The sequence below is a fragment of the Cyanistes caeruleus genome, chromosome 2, assembly GCF_971803275.1.
Source record: "Cyanistes caeruleus chromosome 2, bCyaCae1.hap1.1, whole genome shotgun sequence".
NCBI classification, from domain to species: domain Eukaryota; kingdom Metazoa; phylum Chordata; class Aves; order Passeriformes; family Paridae; genus Cyanistes; species Cyanistes caeruleus.
Window position 1 is genome coordinate 21,946,261 of NC_141702.1, and position 18,885 is coordinate 21,965,145.

At 35.5% G+C, this 18,885-nt stretch overlaps 1 protein-coding gene across 4 annotated transcripts in view; it reads right to left on the bottom strand.

Moving 5' to 3' along the window:
• CSMD1 (CUB and Sushi multiple domains 1) overlaps positions 1 to 18,885 on the bottom strand; it is a 1,072,055-nt gene that overhangs the window by 200,742 nt on the left and 852,428 nt on the right. For all 4 annotated transcript variants that reach the window (XM_086876027.1, XM_086876026.1, XM_086876028.1 and 1 more), the window contains exons 21-23: positions 18,417 to 18,605; positions 6,967 to 7,136; positions 387 to 543 (exon numbers count right to left, since the gene is read on the bottom strand). In XM_086876027.1, coding sequence (XP_086732153.1) covers positions 387 to 543; positions 6,967 to 7,136; positions 18,417 to 18,605 — 516 coding nt within the window. The remainder of the gene's footprint in view (positions 1 to 386; positions 544 to 6,966; positions 7,137 to 18,416; positions 18,606 to 18,885) is intronic.

An 18,885-nucleotide genomic window follows, 5' to 3' on the forward strand; every position in this document is an offset into this window, starting at 1 on the left:
CTTCTCTTTTCTCTTCTCTTCTCTTTTCTCTTCTCTTCTCTCTTCTCTTAACCGTAGAAACTAAACTTTCCATTTTAAAACACTGACTTTCTGCACATTTTCTGCTACAGTTTAACAACTAATATATTAAAGCCACAAATGTCACAACCCCACTACTAAGTCTAAAAAATAATCATGCTTTCTAAGCTTAAAAACTTACAAATTTCTTTCAACAGTGTTTTTAAATACTAGCACCTATCCAGTCATGTAGACAAGTAAATCTTGGCTTCTTAACCACAGTACACTCTACAAAATTACCTTCAACATTCAAAAAGGAATCACTACAGCTGAGAAATACATATTTCTCCATAAAGCAATCAATCAGATCATATTTAAGAGCTACTTACTAGTATAAGTCAGCTGAAATCCTTGGTCAGTATCAGATCCATTGGTATTAAACTCTATCCACATATGGTTAGAGGTGCTATTAAGAGTAACTCCCATCATGTCGTTTTTGGTGAAGACTCCAAGAGAGCGTGAGGAGCTGTCTTTTCCATCATATACCTTGCAGAAATAAGAGCATGAAATTGGACATTAAATCTAAATATTTGAAACATTTTCATTTGCACAGTAATCCCAAAGTTAGTAATGTATTACCAATAGTTCCTCCAAAATCTTAATGTATCTATTTTGAGATGTATATATGACTGGGTTATACAATTCAGTGAAATCTTAAATATTCTATCCCCCTTAAGGTGTTTTATAGTCTTTTGCCTGTTCAATTTTGTGAGCTCATCTTGAAAGAAATTAATATTTATATGCAATTCTATCTTCTGAGGTTTCATAAACTCAGATCATTTTCTTGAATATTCACAACGGCCAACAAAGGTATATGTTCTGAAATCAATATTGAAGGTAAACCCTTACAGCCTACACTGTTCTCTCCTGTCTGGATATATCACCAGACAAAATGAGATATTGAAGTCAATCTGTCATCTTTTATCTCGGGCTCTAAGCCTGCAGCAATTTTGGTTTACTACAGGATTTAGCAATGACTGATAAGTTTTCAAAATGATATGTGAGCCTGTTTCCAAACTAATTGTAGGGATGTTCTTATTTACCATGTTACTCTACTGAAAGCTTTCAACAATATCAACCTATGTACTTTTTCAAATCCTGGAATTTTTAAGAATGCCTTTTGACCGTTCACAAATACAGGAGGAGTACAAACTCTTGCCAAGTAATTTTAAGTAATTTTGATTTTTTTTCTTATTGCAAAATCTTGAAAGTCACACAGTGCAAAAATAACTTTCTGCAGTTTGTTTTTGGTTTGTTTTCTCAAGATGAACTTAAAATGCTAATTTCTTCTTTAAATTAAGTAAATCTCCTCTACTTTCTCATGGAAAAATAATCAATATGAAGTGTGTACATACATGACATACATGAAATGACCTGTCAATGCTTATACAAAATCAAGAAATGGATTTGAACAGCAGGTTTCTGATAGGAAGTGAAAGATAATTTGCCCTTATCTCATGTATCCTAGAGTTACTAGAGAAAACCAGCACAAAAGCTACAATTATAGTGATTTCAAGCACTGAATCTTCGTGCCTCCACCTGCAGACCTTGTGGTACAGTGTGAATTTATACTGATTCCAGTGAGAAACAGGAGTGTCCCATTTAACAATCTAAGTTGCTACAACTGAGTCACTGTCAGTTCTTCCTATTTGACTGTCCTCTTAGATCTATTAACAAAATTTAGGATTGAATCTTTTGTGATGACAAACCATTGCAACATTTGTAGTGGGGACCAACCATTAAAAGGAGCTCTATTTTTTCTGTGAAGAAAATACCAGCACGGCATCTATAGGTAAGTGTCTTGAAAGTACCATGTTCATCTCAAATGCCATTAATAAAATGAAATAATAAAAAAAATTGCATAAATATTTTTTTAAGATAAAAGCATATATTTACTTTTATAAACCTACATAGATGTAAATAATTACATACTCTAAAAAAAAATTTGAAAAATAATATATTGTGCTAGCCATTGATAGAAGAAAACATTTGGTCTTCATTATTGATGAAAAGATTGTCCTATACCAAGGCATACAGATGAGATGTCTCAGAAGACACAATCCACTGTATTTAAGGTTCATGCAAGCAGTTACACATACTTAAGGTCCACCTCTTGGAAGAAATATTATTTTAAGCTATGCTAAGAGTGTCTGAAAAGTTACTTGCAATCTTCTAGCTATTGTCTTGGGACACAACTACCAATCGATTTCATGGACAGATTGCACTTTATTTATTAGAGCTGGAAATCTATTGTAAAAAGTAAAGAATCATTTGTTCCCCATAAGATTTATTTCCAAAGATATATTACACATGATCTGGGAGATAATACTTGAAATGGTATGTTCCACTAATTGTCATTAATTAAAAATGCTGCCTATGTTTAAAAAGAGATTTTTATTCATCTATAAAACAAAACAAATAAACAAAGAGAAAACCCCAGAGATAAAGATTACATACATCTTGTTTCAACAGTGTTCTACCTCACTGACAGAGATACTCTTCCTACCTGAGTACTAACAAGTAAAATAATAAAATCCCTCAAGATTAATCCAGACCCAAATGAAAAGAGTGTTTTGTGAAATTAAAATTAGATATGAGAGAACCTGTGAGAACAGCTGTATAGAAAATCCCAGACAAACAAACAAACAAAAAAAAGACTGTGATGAGACATTTGTGATGACTTGTCCATCTGTTGCTCATTTTACAGACATAAGCCAGTACATATCTACTTTAATAAGTGAAACAGCGTTAGTGAACAAATACAAGCACTGAATCTCCCTTGTCTACACTGAAAAGTTGGTTAAGCCATCTTAGGAAAGAAAATGCATTTTTACCAGTGCTTGTGATGCTAATTAATGTGAGCCAAGGATCATTCCCAATAGACAGCTTTTGTACAACTATTGTGTCATGTCATATGCCACTGATTACAGAAGTACAAAATACTTTTAATAAATTAGTCTAGACTATTTATCACTATTGATTTACATTTACTACATGCATTTAACTTATTAAGGAGAACCCATTTGAAATATAATTCACATGCTGCAATTACAATTTCCTCAGTCATGAAGAAAAAAATATCTATTTGGCAAAAGAGATGAAAACCAGAATATTACATTCTGCTTTTCCTCTTACCTCTGACAAATTCACTGAAATTGCATTATAAAGATTCGGGCATAAGTAGCTACTTTAAAGAATTATGAATCTTCAAGTGGCAGTTAAAACAGGGATAGCAGGAAGATAAAGTATTAGTGAGTGAGAAATGATAAACTCTAAAATAAATAGATAATCCAAGTATTCACTTTTGTCATGTGTCCTTCAAAATAGTGACACTGTTTCTAATACTTTACTTGAATTTAAATTTATATGCCGCTATTTCAAGTTCAAATTTTGTCACAGCTATAGAATGCTTTGCCCTCAAATTACAGACATTAACCTGCATGTATTCTTCTTGAGAGCAATAGTTTTGACCCTTACTCATGCACCAGTCTTATTGATACCAGAAATGCTCCAGCAAATTATATGCCATTCCATTCACCCTACAGCCTCAATATCCAAATATCCCACTTGAATACTGAGCTGATATATAGAGCTGCAGATTAGTTTATATTCTTAAAGCAAGTAAATAGCGACAGTATGAGTCAAGTCACCACAACTTGATTGTCTACACAGTATTTATTGTCAGTACATCTCTGGAACACATTTAATGCAGACTTACTAATGCCTTCATGAATTAGTGCAGGAGCTGCATAGGCCAAGGACGGTTTCTGGACACTGTTCCAGTGAGCCACTTTATTGTTCAATATGCGAGAGTTTAACACTAGAGGTGTAAAACTGCAGAAGCTGGTCTTGGGGACAACGGGGAATGATAACTGCATTGTTTGGAGCTGTGTTTAGAATTTATTTAGCCAGAGCATTTGGGGATGCCTCTTTTTCCCTATTTCTGAGAAACTGAAAGTGTTTGATTTTCTTGCTGGGGTTAAAATATGCAAACAAAAGAGGACAGCGCTACAATTATTCATGAGGAGAAATGCTCCAATAACAGTGCTAATGTATCTGCACCTGCTGTGAGAATGGACAACACTCACCTGAAGGAAGAAATGCTGGCTAGAGTTTCTTAATGTTTCTTGAAGTTTCTCACTCTGACAGTAAAAAAGAAATTACTTACAACTAAATTTACCAAATTTCCTTAATTGCTGAGATTTTATAGCATAAAATCATCCCAAAGGAACACACTTTTAAAATATTCCTTTGGAAGCTGGGGAGGCAAGGCCTGTATAGTTTGCTGATATTGATAATACCCTGAAATCCTTTCAGTACATCCTCATGGAGTTCCTAGTGATCTTATCTGAAACAGTAACATTGTATGCTTTGTCTGACACTCCTGGTGGGTTGATCTTGGGATTATTACATTATTAAGGCTTTTATTTGCCCTCTTTATCACATACTATTGAGCAGCATTTTTTGCTTTTCTTTACCTACATTTCCCCCAGTGATGCCCCAGCCCTGGCTGTGGCTCAGCCATGCCCTGTGGTGGGGGGTTGGATCTGGCTGGAACTGGTTGTGTCCGGCTGGAACCGGCTGTGTCCGGCTGGAACCGGCTGTGTCTGGATGGAACCGGCTGTGTCCGGCTGGAACCGGCTGTGTCTGGATGGAACTGGTTGTGTCTGACTGGAACCGGCTGTGTCTGGCTGGAACCGGCTGTGTCTGGCTGGAACCGGCTGTGTCCGGCTGGAACCGGCTGTGTCTGGCTGGAACCGGCTGTGTCCGGCTGGAACCGGCTGTGTCCGGCTGGAACCGGCTGTGTCTGGCTGTGTCCAGCTGGGGCAGCCCCAGCCTCCCCTCACGGAGTCCCCACTGCTGCCGGGGCCTGGGCATTTGTACCCAATGCAACATTATGTACATACAGATTTTTCTTGTAAAACAGAGTAAGATAGTGAGCTGGGAGCTCCTTCATTTCAGCACGAGGTTTATAAATATTCCTAAGCTTAGTGCATCCCTTGAGAGCTGCTAGCAAGGAAGTCTCACAGCTTCTTCTGTGCAGCACAAGATAGAAGGCTGGGGTTTGTAACACATTTTGCTCATATTTTGGGTGCATATAGGAAAAAAAGCAGGCTTCAAAGTCCATAGCCCTGCCAAAGTGCTGATTGGAAATATGTAAAAGGACATCCTGGCATGGGATAGAGAGGAAATAGACTTTATTTTCATAAATGCAGGTAATAGAGGCCTTAATAGGTAGACAAGAGCATAATTGTATAAATGGAAGTTGCGCTGTGCAACTGACTCAAAACCAGAGAACAGTCCTTGCAGTTCAGACATCAACACAATTTTGCCTTTGCTTCCCTTGGATCCTCTGAAGTATTGTGTTAAAAAATCTATAAAAGAAGAAAGTATCTAACAGATTGCTCAGAACAGCTTTGTCTCAGGCAAATCTTTCTTGTATCTCTAGGGAATGTCACTAAGTACACTGGACATTACTCATGAGATGTTATGAAGGGTAACTGAGTTTCTTGAATGTTTCTTTAGGGCTTTCTAAGGGATTTTTTTGTTGCAGAGTTTTAAGTAGTTTATTAAATTATTTATAAACTAGATATCTGCAAAGCTTCTGGGAGACTTATGTACCATATTCAAGCAACTCAGTGGGCAATTAAGTTCTTTCTTTGCTGCATCTCTTCCGAGCAAAAATACTTCTGGGGATCTGCACTGTCAGACCATGGATAATGGGAGCAAAGGACAATACAGGCCACATATTTTGTCCACCAACTCAATTCCCTTTGGTCTAAAAGCAAAACCAAGGTCTTGCAGTGTTTTATACATGGTAGTATTTATTATCAATGTTTTTGTTGGTAAAGACAGAGAAAATGCTGGGGTTTTGATTGTAACTTTCTAATCTACAAACTAAACTATAAGCTTTGCTTATTTCATAGTCAAATGCAGACTGTACTTGTTGAAAAGAACAGATATAATAACAAAGATATAAATGTCTATATTAAAATGAAGACTTTTTTTCTCCCCACCTTCATCCTATCTCTAAATGCCTTTTTTTTTCAGGAATTGAATTGTCACACTTAATTACATAAGGAAGCTCTTAAGATGATGAAATGGATAAAAATATAGCCACCAATATTTGATCCATAACAATTATATCTTTAAACTCCTTGTGAGAAGCACTCAGTGCAAATTAAAAAAATCAAGTTTGAAATGTAGACAGCAATTTCTAACATGTTAAATGGGCTGCTGGGAGATATCCAAAAAGGAAGTTGCTAACTGAATTCTGAATACTTTGTGATTTTAAGTATTAATTAACTGAAAATTTGGAGACATAAATTTGAAAGACTAATTTAATGTATGGTCCACACTTCAGATGAATATCAGGATTTTCAGTACATACAAGAATGCATCAGCTACTATTAGGAAAAGGCAGCTTATTACCATGCTGTAAAAAAATACATGCTCAAAATCTATATATAGGCCATGTTTTGAAGGTTACCTGCAGTGTAAAAGAATGAAAGACATCTTCTATAAATACAGATTTAGTAAATATTGAAATGTTAGTTCCTGTTTAAGGGAAATACCAAAAATCCCTTTGTTACCCTTATAAATATTGTGCAAAGAGAAAACAAAAAATACTAGGTACGCAAAGGCGAAGTTCCAATTTTAGGTTTCCTTTTAAGATTTAAGCCACTAATACTTCTAGAAATTCAACTGAACTCACAATGTCTCCTATAGTTTCTTTGAATCTAGTATAAATCATTGAATCCAGTATAAAAGCAGTGATGCTATCCACCTAGGATTCATTAATTTTGTGTCAGAAAGTGAAATGCAAATAAAGATAATTGGCACTGGAAACAGATTTATTCATGCAGTGTGAATATTTAGCACAGAAAATGAAATACTTTTTCTTGTTACCTTAACAAGATCCCCCTCATGCAGCTGAAAGCTCCTGGCTCTAAGATGGATCCCTTTGCCAGCTTCAGTTTCAATTTTATAGATACATTCATGGTTGTTGTCATAATTAGATGGAAAATTTGGAGACAACAATGTTCCTTCATTTCCAGAGACAGTTGCTCCACATTCAGCTAAAGAAAACAGACACATTAAAAAAAAAGAAGTGAATTATCCAATTCAAGAAAATATGAGTTATTAGCAATAATACTTAGACTCTATGAAATCTCTAACAGGCTGTCTAGGAAAATTATATTTCTATTAGGTCTCATCTGTAGGATCAACTCCTAGAAACCCTATCAAAGATGCCATCTCCTGCATTTCACTGGGTCTGTTTATTATGCACACTTATGTGCTTTTAACTTAAATATGTCCCCTGGTCCTCCCATCAGACTAACCTATAGTGCAGGTTAGCCTGGATACCATAAAAATTGAATGCTTTATTGAAACACAGTTATTGTGGTAACATTTCAGATAAACATAATATTGATTTTACCTCTGTATTGAGCTTTACAAATAAGTATTTATAAAAGCAGACAATAAGATGTCAAAAAACCCAACAAACAAACGAAAAAACAAACCACAACAACAATCTGGTACTAAGTCAAGAGCATTCAAACATGTTTTTCTTTCTCTGGAATAAGACCAAAAACAAAACAAAACAAAACATTTACTGATATCAGGTAAAGAGTAGGTGAGTCTTTTTCATAGCCATCTGTAGTAAGCACCTATTGACTCTTTCATTAGGCATTTCTTGTTGCAGTTCCCCAGCAAATAAAACAATAAAGAGTAGGAGAAGTGCTGTGTTCCAGATCATGGGCTCAGTTTGAATTCTGAATAAAGACTAATAAAATTATTAAAACATAAATTCTATCACATAGATGAAAACACCCAAACAGACAGCAAATATTTGTATACTGTTCAAACATACATTAAAACCACCTAAAAATGCCCTAAAATCACCTCATAAAATCCCACAGTAACATTAACAAACCAACTATTAATCTTCGGCTTCTTTTTAGGTGCATGAGATTGATATTGATTTCTTATTTTTCAATCCAGGGATAAAATATGTGTTTTTTGACCTAAACATCATTAGACCTCATTCAGAGTTTTGGAAAAACATAACAGATAAAATAACAATAAATTAATGTGTAATTGTAAAGCAACAGATATGCCCTGTCAGAGAAGTGATAGGTTTAGATAAAAATCTGTATTTCTTCTAAAAATGTTTAATAGATTTTTAGAGTTCTTAGGATGTTAAAACATTTATTTGAAGAAGTGGGGGAGGGAGGGGGTGGGGAATACATTTTTAGGTAAAACTCAATATAGTTTAACAAGCATATGTGTAAAGGATAATTTTGAAAATTTGCATAGATAGACCAGCAAATATCTCAGAAAATAATTATATAAACAGACTTAAGAAGAAATGTATGATTTATATTTACAAATAAGCAGTCTAAATATCCTGTATTTACATTTCCGAGGTCTTCACAGATATCAAATTTATGTGCATCTTGCTTTTGAAAAGTATAAAATGAGTGGTTTTTTTACTTCCTCCCTACAATAAATCTGAAGAAAGAAAGGGAGTAAGAAGGAGAAGGAGACGGAAGAAGGAATGAATGGATGAAGGGAAGGTGCAAGGAGGGAAGTAGGGATGAAAAGCAGAAGAAAGGAAGGGGGAATGAGACAGTTACAATCTTACATGGAGCCTTATTTCTACTCTGCCTTTGGGATCTCCTTAGTCAAAATGAAAAAGAAGATCACAAATAAACTGGTTCAGGATCTTTATCTACCATGTTCTGTCAGAGTTCATTTGCTGTTTTAAAGTAGAACTTTTTATTCTCCCCTTCCTTAGTTTCAGTTTTGAGCTACATATATATATATACCTGTTATATTTAACAGGTAGAAGGGTGTTGGGGAATAAGAACCCCTGCCACCAAACTTCAGACAGATGAACTTTTTTGTTGTTGGGGAATGTAGAATGCATAAGGTATTTCTATCATATTTAAAGTCACCTTACATTGCCTAAATGTTTCAAAGAGCTGTAGTACACTGAGAAACTAGATTTTTATTTCAATACTACTTTGGTAAAGCATGTCAAGTATATGATACCTATTACATATAGCCATATGTAATGCATGTCTCTCAGTACCTCTTAGTGCATACATGTCCACATGTAGCTATTTTTGTCTTACATTTTAGGAAGAAGATGAAACTGATAAAGTTTATAAAATTAATTCAGAGCAATGCCAACACTAATGCCACATTAATGTATAACATTTACAACACCAGTACTCTATACAAGCCCTCTGCAAACAAGTGCCTAGGTAAAGGTGCATGAAAAAAACCCAATGTCCCTTAGGCTACATCAGTATCTTATTATCTACCTCCTTTAAGGAACCAGAAATACACAAGTACAATGTTGAAGAGAAAAAGGTATGGAAGCAAAGGTTTTTTCTTAATTAATGTTCATGCAATATTCTATGTTGTTTCAGTGAGTGAATGTAAATCACTAAGACATATGCAGTTATAGAGAAAGTGTACAATGAGCTTTCCAAAATCTACAACTGGACACATTTCTTTCTCCAATAAGTCTATGTTCCAAGGTTCAAAGCCATGGTAATTTCAATCTGTGAATAAAAGTACTGACATATAAGATCAAGGATAACAAGCTATAAATTAAAGTTAAAATACTACTACCTCTCTAAAGTATACTACTTTCTGCAAGAAGCAGAGGTACTCTAACATGAGCAATTATTTACTAAACTTGAATTACACAGCAAAGTTCTCTGAACTCAATTGGGCATTCATATAACTCCAAGCCATGCTATAAAACCATATTCTGTTTTCAGTGCATGTGTTGTGGTTTAGATTTGCTAATTTCATTTCCCGGCCAATGCACCAAATAAATGTCATGGTTTTAAAGCAGTAACTAAAAAATTACTAGAAAACTTACTTATTTCTTGCTGTGAGATATGGATTAGAACAAGAGCAAAACAGGCTTAAAACTTAAAAGGAATATAGAAAGTTTATTAACAAACTACAAGAATAACAAAACCAGAAAAAAACTTCCAGAAAGCCCCTTTTTCTCCCACTACCCAACCATTCCCTTGTTCACATAACAACACAGAGACAAAAAACTTTGGAACTTTGGTGTTTAAAACAGTCACAATTCCTGCTAGAGTCTTTTCATCAGTCTTTGCAGAGAAACAGAAGTGTCCTTCTGCTAATCTATGGAGTTTCTCCAAGGAAACTATTTCTGTTATAGCTTTCTATTTCTCTGACGTCAGCTGCCCGGAAATCTGCCATCAGTCTACTCCTCCCATTTCACATCACTCTGAGGTGTGTTATGGGTCATGAGTCTAGGGATGTCATTTTAAAGGATGAGTTATTCAAAGGCAAAAGTTTTCTTGATAGGTCTCTGTGAGCCTCCCTGGAAACAGAAGTTTTCTCTTTGCCTCAAGCGCCCCCACATCTTCAACTATTACTTCTTCCCCTCTGTTCCAGCACCTCACTGTATCACAACTACTCCACTTTTTGCTCAAAATCCACACTTTGAACACTCAATTCCTCCCAATATACTCTGCCATGAATTAAAGGCGGGTTTTTTTCAGAACACTATTGTCCATCTCCATAGCTTTAACAGGAAAATATTTCAGCTTAATTAAAGCATCTCCTTATTCTCTCTTCCCATCTAAAACTTAATTCTTTTCTCACTGTCTTTGATGGTTTTATGATGTCTTCTTTATGTTGACTATCCCTCTCTCTCTCTCTCTTCCCCTCTCTCTGGGAAAAAGGAGTAATCTGTAAGTTTCATCCAGGCAGTAAAAGAGTTAAAGTCTTGGAAAGCTGCAGATGTTCATGGTGTCAGGTTTCAGTTCAGCAGCAGAAACTGCAAACCAAGCCAGGCCGGCCGGCTCCGTTTCTCCCCCACCCTCTGCGGCCTTGTCCGGCCTGGAGCGGGGGGAGGAGGCCAAGACAGAGCCTGTTACCTCTTCAGAACCCGGAGACCAAAGAGAACAAGAGAGCCCTGGCTTTACATCTTAAGGTGGTGTTCACAAGTTGATCTTACCTCTCAATGGTTAAAACTGCCTCCAGTTCTCAGAAGTGACTGATAATTGGTCAGGAGAAAAGACTCCCATCAGCCCCCAGCAGCTTCAACTTCCTTAGCTCCCAAAGCTATCTTAAAGGTAAAGTCACCCCAGGACAGCATGTTACCCATTTTCAAATCCCTTGAAAATATCTGACAGTTACGCAGTTTCGTCAGGCCCCATCATTCCCTTCGTTATCATGACAAAGGCTTGCTCATGTCGTCTGGCCAGTCAACTTTCCTACCTTGTCCTGTGTCAGGCAGCAAATTACTAACACAGACCCCAGAAAGAGGCTTCCAATGGAAATTGAGCTCTTCGTTCTAACTTCCCATCCTCATTTTGTACAAAACCTGTCACAGCTCAGGTTTGTAGCTATATTCTGCTAATATTAGGACATCAAGTCAAGGCTCTGAAGTACATATTATGAGGTAACAGGCATCCCTTCTCTATGTTGCATGTCTCTCTTACATTTGTTTCTGTATCAATTTATTTCACTTTTAAAGATGCAAAATACAGTGATCCAAAGTTTTAGATTTTTTTAATATCAATATGCTCAGTGAGACCTAAACCAACTCTGTAGATTAAAATACGGAGGGAGGGAGGGAGGAATATTCTTGGAGAAATAACATGAAATAGCACCTACTCTGTTCTGACAAGATCTGTAAAGTGAAGAGGCTTTTTTTTTTTCATATTAAAACACATCTAAATAACTTGCTACATAGCTTAAACAAGCACATAATAAACAAAATTTGCTCTGTAAATATCAGTTGCTTACATGGATTCAATCTAGATTCTTCACTTTCCAAGTCTACCAAACTGTGGAAGCCTGCCAAAATCCTTGAGTACATCTGCTTTATAAAGAAAAAAATCTATATGATATGGCCTCTATGTTTTAAAAGTTGGAAAGCAGATAAAAGCAGATTAATTTAATTATCTATTATAAATTTTGAATCTTGAGTGCTTTTTAAAGTTAGATTTATTTTTTATTAAAAAATCAAAAGTATCCACCTTAGAATTCAAAGGGTATACTCATATTGACTGTATGTCACCTGTTTCCACATGTAAAATATTCTGGAGAAGGGACTACATGCTTTAATTTCACTATAGTTTCCAAGCTGTCTGTTATAACCTTGGTAAGAACTGAAGCAGACTGAAAAATGCTGCTTTATCAAACTTTTCTTTTATTCCTTTTCAGGGAGAGTAATCTGTCTCATACAGATACTTGACCCCATTCTTTGTTCTTTTGCTTAATAAAGTCACTTAAATTCTATCTAAATAATTAACTTTTTTCTTTCTTTCATTGTCTCACTTGAAATTGGATAAAAGGAAACTGCAGAGGGTAGATCTTTTGATCATCAAACACTTCCTGAATATGAGCACAAACTATAAAACAAACAAAATTCAGGGATTTTTGAATTGCTTTGAAATACAGTTCAAGTAAAATGTAACATTAACTTTGTTTAATGGAAAAGTTTACTTTATTATTTTTTCTTCCATACATCTTGCTAAAAGGTTTGACAGGATTTTAAGCAGATCTCCGAAGCAGAGATCAAATAAAAGTCGTATGTTGTCAGTTTAAAGGCTCCTCTGACACAAAGCACTCTACTCAGCATAGAATACCTTTGTTGTATTTACAAAATGGTGCAGTTCATAAGGTATGAGAAGAAGCTGAGCTCAGACGTTCTTTATGTTTCTGTTGGATGATATTGTTATCCAGTAGGATGGTTATGCAACATTAATAAAAGAGCAAAGGGGATCGCGGGTAGAGCATCGTATGCTCTGCCTTCGCATGATGGCAAAAACCGAGGGTTCTCCCAGTCAGTGAGGGGTGTCTAAAGCTGAGCATGTGACATCTGCAGGGCAGACACAATACATGACTGGACTCAAGCATGGATTCATGTACAAACTCTCAATACAGTGCTAGGAGCTGAAGCTTCCTGAACACTGGAATGCTGCACCAAAGTGAGGTGCATGTGGAGTTTCCACAGCAACTCGCTGCACAGTGTCTGAGTCTGTATTGTCAGCAGTGCTTCAGCTCCAATTCTGCAGCCTGCCCTCCATGTGAGGGTGCACCTGTAACTTTTCATCTACACACTGCCAGGTGGCTGCAGCATTACCTTCACTCGGGTTTCACAAGTGTTGTTGTTCTCACCTGGCAAAACTGAAATCAGAAACAATTTTATGCTGGGTTTCTCCTAAAAAGGGATTGCCATCGATTTTTAAATCACACTGTTCTCATCCCACTTCTCATTCTTTTGCCTTGTAATTTTAGCCTGTAACTCTACACAAAGACCACATCACTCCAGATACTGTACTGTTTAGGCTGTAACTTCATACTTGAATAGAACCTTGTAGATAATGAACAGTTAATAATTATTTTAATGCACAATAAATATTACACAATAAAATATATGCACAAATAAATCACATTAAATACTATTTAATTTGCAGCACCTGCACATGATCCATTTGATGTAAACAGTATCATAAGCTACCAGTGAGGATCTTGAGAAGGTCTGCATGAAAAATATAACTGTACCAGGGAGAAAGCAAGAAAATATTGGCTTTTTTCTCATTACTATTATCATTATTATTGTCACCACTACCTTTACTCGAGAGAATTTTTTGTGTGAGGATTCTTTCCTTCCTCTTACCAGTTGGTGCCTGAGGAGTGGCATTCCCTGGTTTTCTTCTCTTTGTTTGCTTTTCTAAGATAGATTTCAAGTAAAGTTAGGTCAGGGGCTGTGGACTGCACTACTAAATCATGTTCATGTCAGCCTCTCAATATTCTTTAAGCAACATCAGTATGATGGTGGTGAGGTTAGAAAGCCTAAGTGAAAACCCTACTGAAGTGCTTCGCTAAGTAAAAACCTCTTATTCTGTATTTTTTGTACCATTCAAATGCACAGAATAATGGAGCTGGAAAGGAAGGCCTAAACAGCAGACAAATCCTTTTCTGTGCTTTCCTTAATTAGCTCAATCCATATGCCACTGAAAAAAGGCACTACTCATTCTCAAAATAAATCCTATGAAGTTAATTGGCCTCAGGGGATTATTGGCACAAAACAAGGTATGGGCATTTTTTTGTATTTAAATTCTGTCGAGATTTTCGTCTAGTCTTTCTAGTATCATCTAATAACAGGCTTTGGACATAACATCCCTACATTATTTGTCTTAGCAGGGAACAAGACATAGCAGACATAACCTTAAACCATAGAAGAAGGCAAAAGGGTGACTTGAGGCAATCTTTATTCCTTCTAACTATAGGTGACTAATATTTCACACCAGGCCACAGATAAAGGTAATTGAGGTCTCATACAAGACACTCCTCATTCTGAAAATAAAATCAGATTACCCATGGTGTACCATCTGAAATTTGTAGTGATTCCAGAATATTAAAGTTTCAGTTTTCAGACAGAGACCTGTAATTATTTCAGATGGAAACCTGTAATTATTATATGACAGCATATTTTAAAGATTCAGACACAGTAAGACTCCAAGACTAACTTAAGCAAATCTTCAATATTCAGTGAAAAACTGAAAGTAAAACAAGGGATTAAATAACACAACCTTTTAATTGTATTTATAATAATGCAATGTTTTAAGATAAAGAAACAGAAATGAGTAAAAACATCAAATACCTATTAAATACATTGTATAAAAATGAAAAAAGCCTATAGACCTAACAATCTAAATGCAATAGCATTTAAATAAAGAATTCTGAAATAGAGTGGATCCTGAATTCATGAACATCCTTATTTTTTCCTGAAGATTCAGAGACTCATCTACGGATGTCATATAAGACTTCTTGTTCATAAACAGCTCTTAAATGAGAACTCTCTGCCTAAACTTTAGCTAAAAATGAAAAGCAGTTTTCAGACTTAGTTTGACTTCTTACAGGTGAACTCAAATCCAGATTTTATGCTACAGAGATTTTACAGAAAACAATGAATGTCAGATCTCAAGGGTCTCACAGAAATCTCCCATGCTATTCATGCTAACAGGGTTCCCACTTGTTTCAATCTCACTGGAAATTAACTCAATGCTACAACATGACAGAGTATATTAATTACAATTGATGATTTTGAAATGAATACTAACTAAACTATTAAAAAGAAACAGCTTATTATATGGTGTCAGCACTTTATTGTAGCATCCTACCAATTATTCAAGTAGTATTTAATAGAACAACTGAATATGATAAATTAATATGATATTTATGTGAATACCAGTGAGCAATACCTCAGTGAAGATTTTACTCCAATGCTGTATTAATGCACTATTAAAAGTCAAGTGCCATATACAATTTAATAAAGGAGCAACACGACTTAAATATGAAATGAAAATATATAGGAGCGCTTTCTTTTCAGCTTTTTCATTTAAGTTTTTCACAACTTGATTTAGGAATTCCATACAGTTGAAATGTCTTCTAGGGGACAAGAAATAACATAGGTTAAAACCCAAACCAAATGAAAAAGACCCAGCACTCAAAACTATGTGATAATAATAAGTAATATTCTTTGATATGTTGTGTTTGAACTCTGCTGAATCCTTACCATGAAAGGCTAGTTTGAGATGAATATAGTACACTGTGTAGTGCACCAAAAATGTTTTCATTTTGTGTCATACATAGATAAAATTACACATTTTCTTAAATGTTTCTTAAATGTTTCTTAAAGAGGTAGTGAGCAGGGAAAGTGCAGACAAGCAGACAAAGCAGCTTGTGAATCAAATAATATAGTTTATGAGACAATCACATAAAGGAGAGTTGAAGAACAAATCCAGATGTTTCTTCCCTCTTATGAGAGACTGTAATGTTAAGGGTTAATAACTCAAACAATCATTCATTTGCAAAAGGCAGCAGGGTGTCGTTCTGATTGGGAACGGCGGGAAAGAACGACACTGACTCTCAAGGGAGTCACAACAGGAGAATTCTCCTAGTTTATTGCTCTAGGCTTGTCTTATAGACAGATACGTGGAAAATACAGAAAGGAAACTCTTATTGGTTAGCAAAGTGCTACATCACCATCATTGGTCAGGGGCACTCTGCCCCCCTGACTTTCTCCTTCAAGGAAAACAAGAGGATAGACAAACAGCACCTGGCAGTTGTTTTCTGTCTCTGAAGATTGTTTTGAAATCCTCCCATGAATTCCCAGGCTAGTTCTCAGGCAAGACTGAGAGGCCATGGGCCTGCAGTTTCTGCAGCTCCCTGCAGCTTGTTCCAAAGCTAGCATCCATAGCAGGGTGCTTTACTGAGGCCAGGTTTGCACCCCCCCCAAAGAAGCGGGGGAAGAGGGGTTTTGGATGTGTGGTGGTGAAACCTCTGATATGCATGAGAGCAACCCTGGTGCAGAGCGGGGTGTTGCTCTATTGGGAACAGCGAGAAGCACTCTTGCTAGGTAAACTCATGACAAGCTAATATAATAATAATAATAATAATAATAATAATAATAATAATAATAATAATAATAATAATAATAATAATAATAATAATAATAATAATATATAATGCCCAATCATTGACAGTAAATTATTCTATTCTTATTAGCTTTAAGCAGCTCAAAAAGTTATTTTCCCATATTTGGCCTTAAAAGCCATGATTCTTGCTGTATGCAAGCCATACCATTGATTATTACTTTAGAGAATTGTCAGTTGTCTTTGCATATTTTATAAAAAGTTCTCCTAATCAGTTAGAAAGTAGGATCTCATACATGGACATTTAGTGCTATAAGTGTCTCAGGGCCAGTCAACAAATATACTCAGAATTAAACATAAGAACAAAAAGGAAATGTTGGGCTCTCTGTAAATAAATTCCATTTCAATATGAATGTCAGACATATATGCATAAGATGTATATCACTGCATTATGCTTTGGAGAACACACAGGCGTATCTGTGTCTGGCACAGTAAGTGGTCAGTCCTATAAATTCCCAGCCAATTCAATGGCTGATACTTCATTAAGCCAGTTATTGGTACTTTGATAATCCTTGCAACTTTTCAATGTGTAATTCACAATACGAGGATAACTAAGCAAGCATTCTGAAGATATCAGGTATGAATCTCTTATTACTATAGATACTGTAGGAAAGGCTTTCTAAAAGTTAAAAAAATTTTCAAAACCTGTATCATATAGAATGTCTCTTTTCTTCAGCACAAGATAACAATATTTCTACAGATGACTATAATTTTTTGATATCTAAAATAAATTGAACGTGCTTGAGTGGAACACAGAGAAGCCCCCTAGAAAGAAAGAAACCCCAAGCAAAACAAACAGACAAACAAACAAATGAACAAACAAATAACCCAAACCAAACAAATATCCCAGGGCTGCAGATAGAGTAAGACTTAAATCTAGAATTTCCAAATAAATGGCAAACTCTATACTATTTTGGTTTCATCTGTAACATCCATTCATCATGGGATAAATAACCCCATTTTTTAAAAAAAAAATTGAAATACTTTATGTTTTCTATGTATTTTACATGCATATACAATCTAGGTGACTTTTTCAGATATAGAGATCCATCTTTTTAAAATAAATGAAGAAAGAAGCTGAAGCTAAGTTTCTTCGTTCATGAAATAAAATCTTATTTAAAACAAGAACCCTCTTAAGGAAATCCATTTAGAGGCATATGGAAGTATTTGACTTTTTAGAAGCATAATGTCAATAGCAGCTGATGAGATTCATTTGACATGGTGGAGATAAAACCATCTCACAAATGCAGCAACTGCACAAATTTCATAATATACAGTCCCAGAGCTTTTCCAAGGAAAGACCTGTTCACTCAATTTGAATTCATAGTTACTGATGTTTAACAATAGCACACTAATTTTTAAAAAAATAAAGTTTAAAAACACTGTGATGCAGTTTATAAGCTGTAAAAATCCCAAAAGTTTAGAACTAAAAGAATAACAACAAAATATGGAAAAAAGACCCTTCAAACCATCTGCAGGGCTCTAAAGTAGGGTATTTTCACCTAAAAGCTCTAAACAGTGTTTCTCTACTTCAAAAGACAAAGTACAACATTTATAACTTAACTGTCTCAAACATAAAGGTTAATAATATCTTTTACATTTTATCCCACATGACATTTTGAACTTATATACCGGCATAATTCTAATAATTCCTCTTTATTTTTTGTTCCCTAAATAAAAGAGACATGCATTACTTATATCTCGCACTGACTTAAAAGTTTTTACAGCTTGGGGATCAACTTTCAACCCAAGCACTTTGGCACTTTGCTCCCTGCCCAGCATTCTGACACATGCCATGTGCTATTAACGATTTGATGAATGAAATGAAAGCATGTGACCACCTACCCACACACCTTGGCAGAGGTGCACTCCATACACGCCGGCCACCTCCCAGGCAAGTGAGTTTGTTAGCACCTTCCAGGCGATATCCAGGGAAACAAGAAAAGATCAAGGAATCTCCAACACCAAAATGAAAACCAATTCGTCTACTAAAGGCAGGAACACCAGGATCATCACATGGGTCCAAATCATATTCTGAAGACAATAAAACATAATATATTATTATCTGGATAAGTTGTCCACACAGAAAAAAGAAAATTTACCAAATTGCTTTCATTGTATGAGAATGGAACAGCTGGAAAACATGTATTTCAGAGCTGTGTTCTCTACTAAAACCCAATACTGTTTCTATAACTCTATTATGCCTATATATACAGTAATTATATATCTAATGTGTCCTACCCACACTACATCTATTTTCTTAATTTCAAGAGCTGTAATCAGCTTGTACTGTAAGTGGTTTACTATAATTTTG